The 16432-nt window shown below is 39.3% G+C and overlaps 1 protein-coding gene and 1 long non-coding RNA gene across 3 annotated transcripts; both read left to right on the forward strand.

Annotated features, from left to right (window-relative positions):
* Positions 1 to 721: 721 nt before the first annotated feature.
* On the forward strand, positions 722 to 7805 carry LOC123425509 (A-kinase anchor protein 17A). 2 transcript variants are annotated; one of them, XM_045109202.1, is made up of 5 exons: positions 730 to 1319; positions 1399 to 1543; positions 2918 to 3077; positions 6540 to 6713; positions 7554 to 7805. In XM_045109202.1, exons 1-5 carry the CDS (start codon positions 794 to 796, stop codon positions 7557 to 7559), a joined length of 1011 nt encoding a protein of 336 aa, XP_044965137.1. In that variant the 5' UTR covers positions 730 to 793; the 3' UTR covers positions 7560 to 7805. The 2 variants fall into 2 exon arrangements, with proteins under 2 accessions (XP_044965138.1, XP_044965137.1); XM_045109203.1 differs by lacking the exon at positions 6540 to 6713 and having other exon boundaries at positions 722 to 1319.
* LOC123425511 lies at positions 3084 to 6000 on the forward strand. The gene is made up of 2 exons (XR_006621844.1): positions 3084 to 5510; positions 5606 to 6000. It is a non-coding gene; the product is annotated as an uncharacterized LOC123425511 (long non-coding RNA).
* Positions 7806 to 16432: the final 8627 nt, after the last annotated feature.

Raw genomic sequence — 16432 nt, forward strand, 5'->3', positions numbered from 1 at the left:
TGTGCATGTCTCAAGAAAATAGAAGTGGGCTTTTAGAAAGTTTAAATTTAAACTCATTTGAATATAATTTAAATAGGTTTGACCTAGGTCTAGGCGTTAGGAGTGTCAAAAATTGTGAAGCTTTTGGTGGAGCTTTGGGAAGTGAGAAGAGAATTTATGACAAAGTTTTGATGCTAAACTTGAAAAAGAATAGGCATGTGATTTTAGGAAAGATTAAAATGAAATTTGAAAAAGCATTTGAATAAAACAAAAGGAAGGCACATATTACTTTCTGAAAATATTTATGGTTTTAAAAAATGATGAATTTTTAATGGCATGATGGCAATGATGATATGATGCAGTGTAAAAATAACATAAAACAAACAATACGATGACAAATACGGAAAAAAGCGGTCTCAGGCTCAGGCATTAAGTAGGACTGTATTGATGGTTGGACGATCGATACGTGGATCGACACAGATACCGAGCAGACATGTGACGCGTTCGTCTCGTGTACGTGTAGACGCAACCCGGCGTAAATTTAAACCGGGATACGTCCAGATAAACATGAGATGGACGGATTTTGGGTTTGCATCGGTGTGTTGATCGGATGATTTGGTCGGTTTGAACTCAAACAGACACATAGGGACCAAATGCATCTGTGCGTTGGAGTTTTGTTCTAATCGTAGCCGTTGATTTAGATCTTACCGTGGCCCCTCGTGTGAGTTGTGAAGTATCGTCTTCAGTCTCTCTGCCAGTCAAAAAGAAAAAAAAACCGCAGGCCGTCGACGCCATCCCTAGCCACCGCGCAGCCATGTCCGCCGCCACCGCGCTCCGTCCAAGCGAGCCGTTCCCTCTCCCGAGCGGCGTGTCCCTCGCGCGGCGCCTGAAGCTGCTCCTCTCCTTCTCCCGCACCGGCCTCTCTGTGAGCCCCGTCGACGAGTGGCAGCTCAAGTCCGCGCTCCTCGCCTTCCTCCGAAAGCCGCCGCTCTCGCTCTCTCTCCTCCAAGACTCCGACCTGTCCGTCAGCCGCCTTCCGGACCTGCAGAAGCGCCGCCGGGACGACCCCGTCGCCTCCGGCATCCTCTACGTCCGCGATCTCTCCTTCCTCCGCCCAAGCAACCGCGCAGGAGGCGACGAAGCCGAGAAGATGACCCCAGAGCAGGAGGAGAATAAGTACTCACAGTGGCGGAGCTCCCTGGTCCAGAAGCTAGATGGCATCGACCTCAACCTTAAGGGGGTTATGTACCGAATGAGTGTCGAGATCCCCGCCTCAGATGACTTCACGGCGATGAAGAAGTCATGGGAGGAATTTTACGCCTCCGAGCTCTTTAGTACCAGTATGGGCTGGTTCTTGTATTGGCTATTCTTGGTTTGATTTGCTACTAGGTGGACTTGATCGATGCTTGCTCGTTTCAGGGAATCCGGTGAGGAAGATAGCAAAAAGACCAGACACAATTCTTGTGAGGGGTGTGCCATCCAGGTGGTTTGCGGAGACGAGGATATCGTCGAAGGCATCCACATTGGTCACCCACACTATCTTCTCAGCTCTTGGTAAAATAAGGTGCAGTTTAGTGTCCATGACGCATATTTGGTTCATTCTCCACCATCAATTTTTGTGCCAATGGCCTACAACCCCTACAGGCCAAAGAATTAGTGCCGCAAAACTGGAATCTGCTAAGGCTTAAAGACGCCTAAACTAACTGTATATAAGCTACCTTATACCTTTAATAGAAACATTGGACTACTATTTGTTCATCTCAGTGGCTTCTGATTTGTTTGTAGTACATAATTATTCTTATGCGCCTTGCTTTGTCCCTGAAATGGACAAATTGTTATTGAACTATGAATAGAGAGAAAGAGAATCGGTAACACTGGAAGATTCCTTAATATGTGATTTCTAATATGATGCCATTCATGTATAACCTCCTTATTTTCTCATCTTGCTCTCCATCTGATTATTATGGAATTATGTTTCGAGTCTGCAAGTCCAAGCTAACTTGTGTGCATAAATCCAGTAACAAATAGTCAGAATTCATTGCAAAAAGCTTCTTTTTGGCAAATAATAAGCAATTTTGGGAATCAAAATGTGAAACAATATATCCTTGAAGCTTTCTTCATTTGTACAGTTGTGCGTGTGAAATCCACGCCACACAAAGAGCACAGGCTGCAATATCCAAACCTGATTAGATAACCACAATATTTTGTATTATAATAAATTAATTGCACTCACTCTGACTAGTCAGGCTGTGAGTGTTATATTTTTGTTTAGTTTTTACCTCCTGACACACATGTTACAACTTAGAAAAAATCTAATAAAAAAGAAAATCCCTTATGTTGTTTTTGGAGTGGCAACTGGCCATGCAAGAATATTGCATGGGCTGATTTCATATTTGTCCCAAAACTGCATGTGGGTAGGGCGGAAGCCCATGGGTCCGGGTCCCTGGCTTACCGTGTGAAGGAAATCTGAACAATCCTGGCCGTTGGGAATCTTGCGTGTTAGCTGCAGATAGGTGGCAGATGTCGCGATATCATTTTTTTTCAATTATTTATATTTACATTGTTTCTTCATTATTCGTGTGGAAAAAAAATCCAGACCAAATTAAGAAATGATGCACTATATAGCATTCCAGATATTGCTTTGAAATTTCATAGTTAAATTTCTGGGCTTCATTAAGTTTGTCATGGCTAACTGGATTTGCCTTAGGCCACGATCTGAGTTTTTAATCAATGTCCTGTAGTTTGCTTCCCTGGAATTGTGATAAACATATTCTCCATTTAATATTCTACATTTGATCCATATCGCTTGAGAAATTTCTTCTAGCCCATAAGGTAGTGTGAATATTTGGGCTCTCTTGATGTTTGGTTGACTGCTGTTACCTCTCTCTAAACTTATGCTACACAATCATTTTCTTTGACATCTCCCTCCAATTGACAGGACCTTAAATATTTCTAATGATGATGAATTAGAAGAAAAAAAAGATGAGACTAATAAGGGTCTCATATCTGGACTCAATTGTAAGGTGTGGGTGCAATTTGAGAGTTATGATGACTTCCATAATGCAATGAAGGCATTATGTGGACGGTCATTGGAGAAGGTAATGTTTGCATATTCTATTATTTGTTGTTTCTTAACCCTTCACGCCTTTTAGTAGAAGCAAACATAACACAACAACATGACAAGATCTTCTTCACTCTATTTATAAGAAATCCATATTTATCACCGCACAGCTGATATTGTAGAACTGCCTATTGGAAATGGTAATATATGGACGTATAGAATGCATCTTTCCTATTCATGTGTGACATCTTGACCTCTAAGAGTGCCAGTTTTTATCTACTTGTGTAACTTTTTTTACCTATTTGTGGTTTGTCTAGTGACTCTCATCTAGTGAACCCTATGGTGCACTTATATGGTCCAATAACGTCTAAGTTTTTGCAAGAATATTAAACCAGCTGAGCCACATATATGTGAATGTGTATGGATAAAGCCACCGCCTGGCAAAACTCATAAGATTTTTACTCTTGAAATGTGTGAACCCTTGCAAAAAGAGTGAGCCGCAAGGAATAACATTGTGAACTCTACATATTTTACTATTCATTGTCTGAAGCACTTCAAATGGTATCACTTATATGCTAAGTCATGCCAAATCCAGGTCTGGTCTTGGGATTTTAGAGGCCGGGGGCGAAATTAGAGCTCGGGGCCCCTTACAGCATGCCCTCGCGGACAAATTTCCTAGCCATCTTTCCTGCTTCCTGTTCAATCCCGAGATTCAATATTGCACCCAACGCCCAACGAAATTATTTTACTAACTAGGAGGCGGATTTGAAAGTGCTATAAAATCCAGTGCATTCATAGAAAAATAGATTAAGCATAATGTTGGACTTGTTTCTTTTCCTCGACTAGTGCTTACATCTGTGTGTTCCATAGCACATTGCAAAGAGCATACGCAATCCACTCAATAAAATAGGAAAGCATCTATACATGGCAATTAGCACCGGAGGTAGTGACTCTTTGATAGATCCCATTATCCCGTAATTATTATTATTTAGATATTTTCCGTAAGCATCACATCAAGGTCTCTACATTGGACATACCCTTAGTATTTGAAAATTAGAGCAAAGCTATAAAACACTACATTAACTCGATAAAAATATCTTATTAATTATCACATTGGTTTCATAGATTACAAAGCCTAATAATATCTATGTTGACCATGGCCAACCAATCAATTATTAGTGCCCTATGACAATAATGAAGAGGGAATATTGGTTATTATTTATACTTCTTTTACTAATTATAATCATGGGAAAAGCAAAATCGCTAGCGCACAATACCTTCTCTAGAATGGGGCGTCTCCGGCTAAAGTTGTAGCGGCCGCAAGGCGCAAGCTCGGTGGGCGTCCCTCGTCCGCCATTGTTCAACTATTTCTCGCGGTCGCGAGAAAAAGAGGGGGAAAGCCATCCGGTGGAAGCCGCCTACACCGTGCGTGCTTGAAGTCCTAACTCCTAACTGACACGCCCAGGGCCTCTCCAAGAAAGCTGACTCGATCGGTCCATCCATGATCTACGGTCGTGCATTATTAGTAGCCAGCCTCTATACGTAGTAACTTGGGCCAACATCACAGTACATTTTTTCACTCCATCCAGACGCTGGAGAAGGCCTATCCAGTAAACATACGTCACTGGGTGGGGGCCCCACCGTTCCGAGGGGCCTGGGGTGGTCGCCTCCCCTCCCCCTCCCCCCTCAGGGCCTGGCCTGGCCAAATCCTTGCGTTGGTATGGTAGAGTACCTTCTCTTTTTTAGTGGGGTTTTGTGGTATAGTGATATGGTCCAGTTGATATCTTGTCATGCTGGGACCTATGGTGTAAAGAAGGAATAACAATAATCAGGAGTACTCCAACACACTTGAATTACGCACATAAAGCAAATATCTTGCAGTCTACAGCTCAAAAACCTGCTATCGACCAGTGCATTAAACTCCAGGAAATAGATGTGGTTTGTACAAAAGGCCTTTCCAATACATACATAATGACTTGAAACATCTTGTATTTAGAGCTGAAAATATGTCATGTACTAGTGCATTAACATCCAGAAGAAACTCAAATGTGTTAAAATTGACCTTGAACCCACTGCTCAACGTACTTGAACCCGTAGGTGGCTCTGTCCTTATGTACATTGGTGAACAGTAGCAATTCCAGGAATACCTCCATAGATGCTGCCTGGTTTTGTTCTTGTTAGGCCCTTCCATCACTGGCAGCTGTTGCGGCCCTTTTTCCTTTGTTCGATACACCTTCTCGAAGTGGCAAGAGACGTCAAGGTTGTGGGGGAGCATCGTGTGGCTGTCCTGAAGTATTTGCAAGATCACGGAAGGTGCCCCAACAACGTTACAAATATCACACCCTCCTTTGATGATACAGTTTTGAGTGAGAACGTGATGAGCCGGTTGAAGGGTGGCACCAGTGTTGGAAGCTCAGCGTCCATGTCAAGATCCTACAAACCATCACCAAACTGTGCCACAACAGCATGTGTAAGACTGCCCTAACATTTGCAATCTTACATGTGCTCTAGGACCGCTGCTCGTCATTCCATTGCCACAACCTTGACGCCTCTTGCTTCTCGTAGAAGATGTACCATATAAGGGAAGACGAATTTCAAGACGGCGGTGAGCCCCACTTGAGAACTGTAACAGGATGCTCTACTAGCACCCTGTAGAGACATGAGGGAAATTGCTACTGCTCACTGCCGTGATTGCACACAAGGGTCACGTTTGATGCGGTCTCTAGTGCACTAATGCATGACATGTTTTGAGGTCTGATGGAATATATTTCCTCCAATATGTACCAGAAATGTATCTCATCTACAATGTGCGATGACTTACACTTGATATTCACTCATGTTTTTATTCTTTCTTTATATAACATTAGTTGCCTGGCATGGCATGATGTCAAATATTCTAATGGATTATGCCATGGTTCCGTGATTTTTCATTGAATAAGAGAAGGAAGTACCATTATAAATACTTTTGACATGATGGTCATCAACTAAATAAGTAAAAAAGATGTAGAGTTTAGAGAGTACTCCTCCGTTTTTATTTACTTCGCATGTTAGTTTTGTCTTGAGTCCAACTTTCTAAACTTCGACTAACTTTATACATATATTTACATCCACAATACCAAGTCAATACCATTAGAATCATCATTCAATATATTTCATACCATATATCTCTCTCTATATATTATTGTGTGAAAGCTTAGATTGTTTCGATAAACTTGGTCAAACTTTATAAAAATTGACTTAGGTCAAAGCTAATATGTGGAGTAAATAAAAAGTTAAAAACAGAGGGAGTATATTCGTTTGTACTCAGTGCATCAATATTTTCTCAAGGGTCCACATATTAGAGAAATTTTTACAAGTGTTGCTAACCGATGGCTAAGTAACTGATGGCTTCTAGTCTCTGTACCCTAATCACTACACAATACAGGTTGACGTCTAATAAGTGTTTGCGTTATGTGTTAGAAAGCATAATGAAAGCTGACTCATTTATTTTGTTTTTAAGGAAGGATCACGGTTAAAAGTGAACTATGATGTGACTTGGGATAGGGAAGGTTTCTTTCGTAATGGACAATACGAGCTTGCACATAACAAACTAGAAGAAAGAGATGCACCAGTACATGGAAGGAAGAAACATTACACCTCGCGAATCGAGTCAGATCATAGGAAAAGATTCAGGGTAAGTTACCATGTCAAGTTTTATGCCATTCAACTCTGATTTTGGCATGCCTGTGACTTCATGCTCCAGTACAACTGAAGCATTCCTGCATGGTTCCTTCCAAATATATCACCAGAACTGGCTCGTCTTCAAATTTGAAACGTGTGTAACATGAGGAACATTATTAGGCAGTGCTTCAGTTCACATGCATACATGTATCTTCATGGGGATTTAACATAACAGGATCAGGGGGTGCAGTTTTGGTGAGGAAACTTGACACTGTGGCGTTATTATATACTACTCCCTCCGTTCTAAATATAAGTCTTTTTAAACATTTCATTAGGGGACTACGTACGGAGCAAAATGAGTGAATCTACACTTTAAAGTATGTCTATATACATCCGTATGTAGTCTTCTAATGGAACCTCTAAAAAGACTTTATATTTAGGTATGGAGGGAGTACTTCTGTTCACTAATGTAGTAGTATCAGGCAAATACCTGTTTAGAAGTTTGAAATGCAGACAGTTTGCCTCCACTTGCCCTGTATTAAAGAAACGTACAGGTAAAATTACCACCCCTGGTCCTAATTAGTTTTTCAGGATAATGGAAGTTGTGGTTTTTGCTATTTCAGGTACATTATAAACTGTCCACAATTCATTTGTTTATTTTGAACTTTCTCTAGGAAAATATCCGTCTTCTTTCTTGGCTAGTCTGATGGGTAGTGAGAACTTTGCGGCACCTATCTTGTAATTTTATTAATTCATTCATCTGTTCTGTACAATGCATCCCCTTTTCCGTTTTACTAAGCTTTTCCTTAGCAATTTCTATTTTCTAACATCTATTCTTCCCAATGTGATTCAGGATTGACGGCGCAAAGGACATGATAGATTGTGAAATTACAAGTCACAAGGAGAAGGAAAATTGGTTGTATTGTGCGGGCTGTACCATTGTGATGTTCACTATTTGTGTTGTCTCCTTTTATTTCTCATTATTTTAGTCTAACAGTAAAATCATTCTGGCCGAGTCTCTGATTTGTACTGTTATTACTGCTATTGTGGTCGTACCTTGTTGATACCGATAGATCGAGCTTAACAAAAATTAGTGTTTGCTTCAGTAAGAGTTTCGCTTTTATCACTTCTGCATCTGCTCATACGATAAATCACAAAACCGATTGAAGTTACGCTCCAGTGTGTTGAGTCCGAGCTGTTTGATTATCTTAATCTTCTCCTTGCTGGTGAAAGCAAACCGCCGCTTATGGCATCCCTGTGGCAGAGCCCAGCTTAATCTGGCAGCAGCGGGCCGTGGCACTTAACGATGCGCCCTGCGCCAGATCTGCCCCCTCCGGCAACCCCGCCGACGATATTGACTGTCGACCGCCGCCGCCCGCCACGCGTTTTTGGGCCGCCGCTCCCCCGCTCAATTCCATTGCCCTTAGCTTGATTTGTCGCCCCACCGTCGTCCCTGCATCGCCGCACCACTTCGCCTGATGCCCCAACCGCATCGCCGCCCCGACTCGCTTGCCTGTTCCCCACTGCCTTGCTCGCCCGCCGCCATTGCCTTGCCCGTCAACCGCATCGCATCGCCGCCTGATTTGTCGCCCCATGTTGCCGAGGAAGACCCCGAAGGGCAAGACGGGGTTCTTCGGCGTGAGGGCGAAGCCCTCCAACAACTTTGGGGTGGAGTTCTTTGCCACCGGTCGCTGCTTTTGGCTCGGCACGTACCCCACCGTCGAGGAGGCCGTGCGTGCCTACGTCGTGGCGGTGTGGCGTGTCGGGAGGCCGAAGACGGACCTCAACTTCCCGGAGATCGAGACCCAAGCGACTGCAGAGTAATAGAGGCTAGCAAAGGTGGAAGGGTGAGAGTGCGTATAACCCATGAACTCAACATTAGTCATAAAGAACTCACATACTTATTGCAAAAGTCTTATCGAAGCAAAGTATTAGACGCATGCTACTAGGGGAAGGGTTGGTAGGAGTTAACCATCGCACGATCCCGACCTCCACACAAAGGTTGACAATCATTAAACAAATCATGCTCCGACTTCATCACATAACGGTTCATCATACGTGCATGCTACGGGAATCACAAGCTTTAACACAAGTATTTCTTCTAATTCACAATTACTTACTAGCACGACTCTCATATTACCATCTTCATATATCAAAACTATATGTAAGGATTCAAACTTCTCATCATATTCAATGCACTTAATATGAAAGTTTTTATTATATCCCTCTTGGATGCCTATTATACTAGGACTAAATTCATAACCTAAACCAATTACCATGATGTTTAAAGAAATCTCAAAATAATATAAGTGAAGTATGAGAGTTTAATAGTTTCTATAAAACAAAACACCGTCGTGCTCTAAAAGATATAAGTGAAGCACTAGAGCAACATTGCCTAGCTCAAAAGATATTAGTGAAGCACAAAGAGTATTCTAATAAATTCACGATTCAGCGTGTCTCTCTCTCAAAATATGTGTGCAGAAGGATGATTGTGGCAAACTAAAAAGTAAAGAATCATATCATATAAGACGATCCAAGCAAAACACATATCATGTGGTGAATAAAAATATAGTCTCAAGTAAATTTACCGATGGATTGAAGACGAAAGAGGGGATGCCTTTTGGGGCATCCCCAACCTTAGACTCTTTGGTATCCTTCAATATGGCTTGGGGTGCCTTGGGCATCCCCAATCTTAGGTTCTTGCCACTCCATATTCCGTAGTCCATCAAATCTTTACCCAAAATTTAAAAACTTCACAACACAAAACTCAACAGAAAACTCATGAGATCCGTTAGTATAAGAAAAATAAATCACCACTTAGGTACTGTTGTGAACTCACTCTTTATTTATATTGATGTAATATTTACTGTATTTTAACTTCTCCATGGTTCATACCCCCGATACAACTCATAGATTCATCAAAATAAGCAAACAACACAAAGAACATAGAATATGTCAAAAACAGAACAGTCTGTAGCAATATGTTTACTTCGAATACTTCTGTAACTCCTAAAATTCTGAAAACTTAGGACGATCTGGGAAATTTGTAAGCCAATCTTTTGTAAAAAAATTTAGATCAAAAGCACGTTCCAGTGAATTTATAAAATTCCTGGACTGAGGGCAAAAGTTTCTGTTTTTCAGCAAAATCAATTTGCAAACACCGTAGACCATCCCAAAGGTCTTACTTGGCTCAAACACTAATTAAAATAAGAAAACACAACTATTACAGAGGTAATAATGTGTGCAACACTCAAAAATAGAAGCAAAAACAAAAGCATAAAAAGAATTGGGTTGCCTCCCAACAAGCGCTATTATTTTATGCCCCTAGCTAGGCATAAAGCTTTCGATGATGCTCACATAAAGATAAAGAATTGAAACATAAATATAGCATCATGAATCACATGGCAAGCATATTTAAGTATAACCTACTTCCTATGCATAGATATTTTGTGAGCAAACAAATTATGGGAACAAGAATCAATTAGCATAGGAAGGGAAAACAAGTATAACTTCAAAATTTCCAACACATAGAGAACAAACTTGATATTATTGCAATATGTAAAAGCATATGTTCCTCTCTCATAGTAATTTTCAGTAGAATCATGAATAAATTCAACAATATATCTATCACATAAAGCATTATTTTCATGATCCACATGCATAAAAGTCTTACAATCTTCCAAGGTAGTGGGATTAACATTAACTAAAGTCATGACCTCTCCAAACCCACTTTTATCAAAAAATTCATAAGATTGAACACTCTCCAAATATGTGGGATTCTTTTTACCTAAATTTTACACTCTTCCAAACCCACTTTCGATATCATATTCATCAAGAGTATTAAATAAATATCAAGATCATAAGAAGCATTATCACCCCAATCATGATCATCACAATGGGTAGTGGACATGACAAAATTATCATCCCCAAGCTTGTAGTTTTGCATATCATTAACATAATTGACATTAATAGAATTTATAGTAACATCATTGTAACCATGTTTTTCAATCAAGGAGCTACCATGAATCACTTTATAAATTTCTTCTTTCAACACTTCATCAAAATTTTGAGATTCATGATTTTCAAACAAAACTTCATAGAGATAATCAAGTGCACTCAACTCACTAGCAATTGGTTCATCATAATTTGGCCTTTTGAAAAGATTAGCAAGTGGATGAGGATCCATATAAATAGATTTTTAGCAAGCGAAGATGCAAGCAAATAGAAGGCACATGGCAACACAAGCAAATAGGCAAACGGAAAAAGGGGAAATAAAACGACAAATTTTTGTGAAGTGGGGGAGATGAAAACGAGAGGCAAAAGGAAAATAATGTAAATGCAAGAGATGGTTTTGTGATGGGTACTTGGTAGTCTTGATCTTGCTATGTATCCTCCCCGCCAACGGCGCCGGAAATCCTTCTTGCTACCTCTTGAGCTTGCGTTGGTTTTCCCTTGAAGAGGAAAGGGTGATGCAGTGAATTAGATAAGTATTTCCCTTAGTTTGTTGAGAACCAAGGTATCAATCCAGTAGGAGGAACAAGCAAGGCCCCAATAGTAGTACCTACATAAATAATCAAACTCTTGGACCCAACGCTATAAAGGGGTTGTCAATCCCTTCAGAGTTATTTGCAAGGATGAGATCTGATAGAGATAGATATAAAAGATTGCGGAAACAAAAGTAAATAAATTAAACAAAGTATTTTTGGTATTTTTGGTTTATAGATCTGAAAATATAATATGGAAAATAGACCCGGGGGCCATAGGTTTCACTAGAGGCTTCTCTCATAAAGGAAAATAATACGGTGGGTGAACAAATCAGTGTCGAGCAATTGATAGAAAAACAAATAATTATGAAGATATCTAAGGCAATGATTATGCACATAGGCATCACGTCCATATCAAGTAGATCGGAACGATTCTGCATCTACTACTATTACTCCACACATCGACCGGCTCCTGCGTGCATCTAGATTATTAAGTTCATGAAGAACAGAGTAACGCATTAAGTAAGATGACATGATGTAGAGTTATAAACTCAAGCAATATGATGAAAATCCCATCTTTTTATTCTTAATGGCAACAATACAATACGTGCCTTGCTACCCCTACTTTGTCACTGGGTGAGGACACCGCAAGATTGGATCCAAAACTAAGCACTTCTCCCATTGCAAGAATTACCAATCTAGTTGGCCAAACCAAACCAATAATTCGAAGAGACTTGCAAAGATATGAAATCATGCATATAAGAATCCATAAGAGACTCAAATAATATTCATAGATAATCTGAACATAAACTCACAATTCATCGGATCTCAACAAACACACCGTGAAAGAGTATTACATCGGATATATCTCCATGAAGATCATGAAGAGCATGGTATTGAAGATCAAAGAGAGAGAAGAAGCCATCTAGCTACTAGTTATGGATTCGTACGTGTGTGGTGAACTACTCACACATCATCGAAGGGGCAATGTAGTTGATGTAGATGCCCTCCATGATCAATTCCCTCTCCGGCAGATTATCAAAAAGGCTCCTAGATTGGATCTCTCAAGAACATAGGCTCCCGGCGGCGTAAAAGTATTTTCGTGGCTCTTTTTGGCGATACGGGAATATTTGGGAATTTATAGGCCGAAGAATAAGGTTAGGAGACGTGCAGGGGGCCGACAAGCCAGGGGGGTGCGACCACCCCCAGGGCGCGCCCTGCAAGCTTGTGGCCTCCCGGCAGATGTCCTGCCCCCTACTCCAAGTCTCCTCGGTATCTTCTGGTCCAAAACAATCTTTCCGGAGATTCTGTTCCTTTTGGACTCCGTTTAATACTCCTTATCCACAATACTAAAAAACGTGGAATAAACAGAAACCGATACTAGGCTCTAGATTAATAGGTTAGTCCCAAAAATAATATAAAACAACATATTAATGCATATAAAACATCCAAAACAGATAATATAATAGCATGGAACAATAAAAAATTATAGATACGTTGGAGACGTATCAAGCATCCCCAAGCTTAATTCCTGCTCGTCCTCGTGTAGGTAAATGATAAAAAAAAATTTTTTGATGTGGAATGCTACTTGACATATTTATCCATGTAATATTCTCTAATGTGGCATGAATATTCAGATCCATAAGATTCAAAACAAAAGTCTAATATTGACATAAAAAATAATACTTCAAGCATACTAATAAGGTAATTGCTTCCTTTCAAAATAACATGGTCTTAGAAAGTTATCCCTACGAAATCATATGTTGTGGCTATGCTCTATCTTCACCACACAAAGTATCTAAATCATGCACAACCCCGGTGAAAATCAAGCAATTGTTTCAGACTTTTTTATGTTCTCAAACCTTTTCAACTCTCACGCAATACATGAGCGTGATCCATGGATATAGCACTATAGGTGGAATAGAGTGTGGTGGAGGTTGCAAAAATAAAGGAAGAAGATAGTCTCACATCAACTAGGCATATCAACGGGCTATGGAGATGCACATCAATAGATATTAATGTGAGTGAGTAGGGATTGCCATGCAACAAATGCACTAGAGATATAAGTGTATGAAAGCTCAAAAAGAAAACTAAGTGGTTGTGCAAAAGATGTGATACCACTAGTTGTAAGAAAGTGACAAAATAGGAGACTCTCTATGAAGAACATAGTGCTACTTTGAAGCACAAGTGTGGAAAAAGATAGTAGCATTGTCCTTTCTTTCTTTCTCTCTCTTTTTCTTCTTTTTTTCCTTTTTTGGATGGGCTTCTTTGGCCTCTTTTATTTTTCTATGGTCTTCGCTGGCCTCTTTTATTTTTTGTAAAGTCCAGAGACTCATCCCAACTTGTGAGGGAATCATAGCTTCCATCATCCTTTTCTCACAAGGGACAATGCTCTAATAATGCAAATCATCACACTTTTATTTACTTACAACTCAAAAGATTACAACTCGATATCTAGAACAAAGTATGACTCTATAAGCAATATGGAAGTGATGGTGCGTGTCATAAAAACGAGGCGGTGGTGTTGCATGGCAATATCTCTCGAAATGGCGATGAAAATGCCATAGTAGGTATATATGGTGGCTATTTTTAGGAAAATATATGGTGGCTGTTTTGAGGAAGGTGGGTTTAATGTACCAGCTAAATTTGCGTGGTAATACAGAGGCTAGCAAAGGTGGAAGGGTGAGAGTGCGTATAATCCATGAACTCAACATTAGTCATAAAGAACTCATATACTTATTGCAAAAGCCTATTAGTTATTGAATCAAAGTATTAGACGCATGCTCCTAGGGGAAGGGTTAGTAGGAGTTAACCATCGCGCGATCCCGACCTCCACACAAAGGTTGACAATCATTAAACAAATCATGCTCCGACTTCATCACATAACGGTTCACCATACGTGCATGCTATGGGAATCACAAGCTTTAACACAAGTATTTATTCTAATTCACAATTACTTACTAGCATGACTCTCATATTACCATCTTCATATCATAAAACTATATGCAAGGAATCAAACTTCTCATCATATTCAGTGCACTTAATATGAAAGTTTTTATTATACCCCTCTTGGATGCCTATTATATTAGGACTAAATTCATAACCTAAACCAATAACCATGTTGTTTAAAGAAATCTCAAAATAATATAAGTGAAGTACGAGAGTTCAATAATTTCTATAAAACGCAACACCGCCGTGCTCTCAAAGATATAAGTGAAGCACTAGAGCAACATTGCCTAGCTCAAAATATATAAGTGAATCACAAAGAGTATTCTAATAAATTCACGATTTAGCGTGTCTCTCTCAAAATATGTGTGCATAAAGGATGATTGTGGCAAACTAGAAAGTAAAGACTATATCATATAATATGCTCCAAGCAAAACACATATCATATGGTGAATAAAAATATAGCCTCAAGTAAATTTACCGATGGATTGAAGACGAAAGAGGGATGCCTTCCGGGGCATCCCCAAGCTTAGGCTCTTTGGTATCCTTGAATATGGATTGGGGTGCCTTGGGAATCCCCAAGATTAGGCTCTTTTCACTCCTTACTCCGTAGTCCATCAAATCTTTACCCAAAACTTAAAAACTTCACAACACAAAACTTAACAGTAAATTCATGAGATCCGTTAGTATAAGAAACATAAATCACCACTTACGTGCTGTTGTGAACTCATTCTTTATTTATATTGATGTAATATTTACTGTATTCTAACTTCTCCATAGTTCATACCCCCCGATACAACCCATAGATTCATCAAAATAAGCAAACAACACAAAGAAAACAGAATCTGTCAAAAACAGAACAGACTATTGCAATATGTTTACTTCGAATACTTATGTAACTCCATTTTTTTTAACATTAGGACGATCTAGTAAATTTGTAATCCAATCTTGTGTAAAAAATCAGATCAAAATCACGTTCTAGTGAATTTATAAAATTCCTGGACTGAGGGCGAAAGTTTCCGTTTTTAGCAAAATCAACTTGCAAACACCGTAGACTATCCCAAAGGTCTTACTTGGCTCAAAAAGAACTAAAACAAGAAAACACAATTATTACAGACGTAATAATGTGTGCAACACTCAAAAACAGAAGCAAAAACAAATGCATAAAAATAAATTGGGTTGCATCCGAACAAGCACTATTGTTTTATGCCCCTAGCTAGGCATAATGCTTTCAATGATGCTCGCATAAAGATAAAGAATTGAAACATAAAGAGAGCATCAGGAATCACATGGCAAGAATATTTAAGTCTAACCCACTTCCTATTCATAGGTATTCTGTGAGAAAACAAATTATGGGAACAATAATCAATTAGCATAGGAAGGGAAAACAAGTATAACTTCAAAATTTCCAACACATAGAGAAGAAACTTGATATTATTGAAATATGTAAAAGCATATGTTCTTCTCTCATAGTAATTTTTAGTAGCATAAAGAATAAATTGAACAATAAAGCTATCACATAAAGCATTATTTTCATGATCCACATGCATAAAAGTCTTACAATCTTCCAAGGTAGTGGGATTAACATTAACTAAAGTCATGACCTCTCCAAACCCACTTTTATCAGAAAATTCATAAGATTGAACACCCTACAAATATGTGGGATTATTTTTACATAAATTCGACACTCTTGCAAACCCACTTTCGATATCATAGTCATCAAGAGTATTAAATAAATCATCAAGATCATAAGAAGCATTATCCCCAAGATCATTACAATGGGTAGTGGACATGACAAAATTATCATCCCCAAGCTTGTATTTTTTCCATATCATTAACATAATTGACATTAATAGAATTTATAGTAACGCCATTTTAATCATGCTTTTCAATCAAGGAGCTATCATGAATCACTTTATAAATTTCTTCTTTCAACACTTCATTAAAATTTTGAGATTCATGATATTCAAACAAAACTTTATAGAGATAATCAAGTGCACTCAACTCACTAGCGATTGGTTCATCATAATTTGGCCTTTTGAAAATATTAGCAAGTGGATGAGGATCCATATCAATAGATTTTTAGCAAGCGAATATGCAAGCAAATAGAAGGCACATGTCAACACAAGCAAATAGGAAAATAGAAAAAGGGGAAATAAAACGACAATTTTTTGTGAGGTGGGGGGAGATGAAAACGAGAGGAAAAAGGCAAATAATGTAAATGCAAGAGATGAGTTTGTGATGGGTACTTGGTAGGTTTGATCTTGCTATGTATCCTCCCAGGGAAGGGTGCCATAAATCC

Source organism: Hordeum vulgare, chromosome 2H (assembly GCF_904849725.1).
Source record: "Hordeum vulgare subsp. vulgare chromosome 2H, MorexV3_pseudomolecules_assembly, whole genome shotgun sequence".
In the NCBI taxonomy this organism is placed as follows: Eukaryota; Viridiplantae; Streptophyta; class Magnoliopsida; order Poales; family Poaceae; genus Hordeum; species Hordeum vulgare.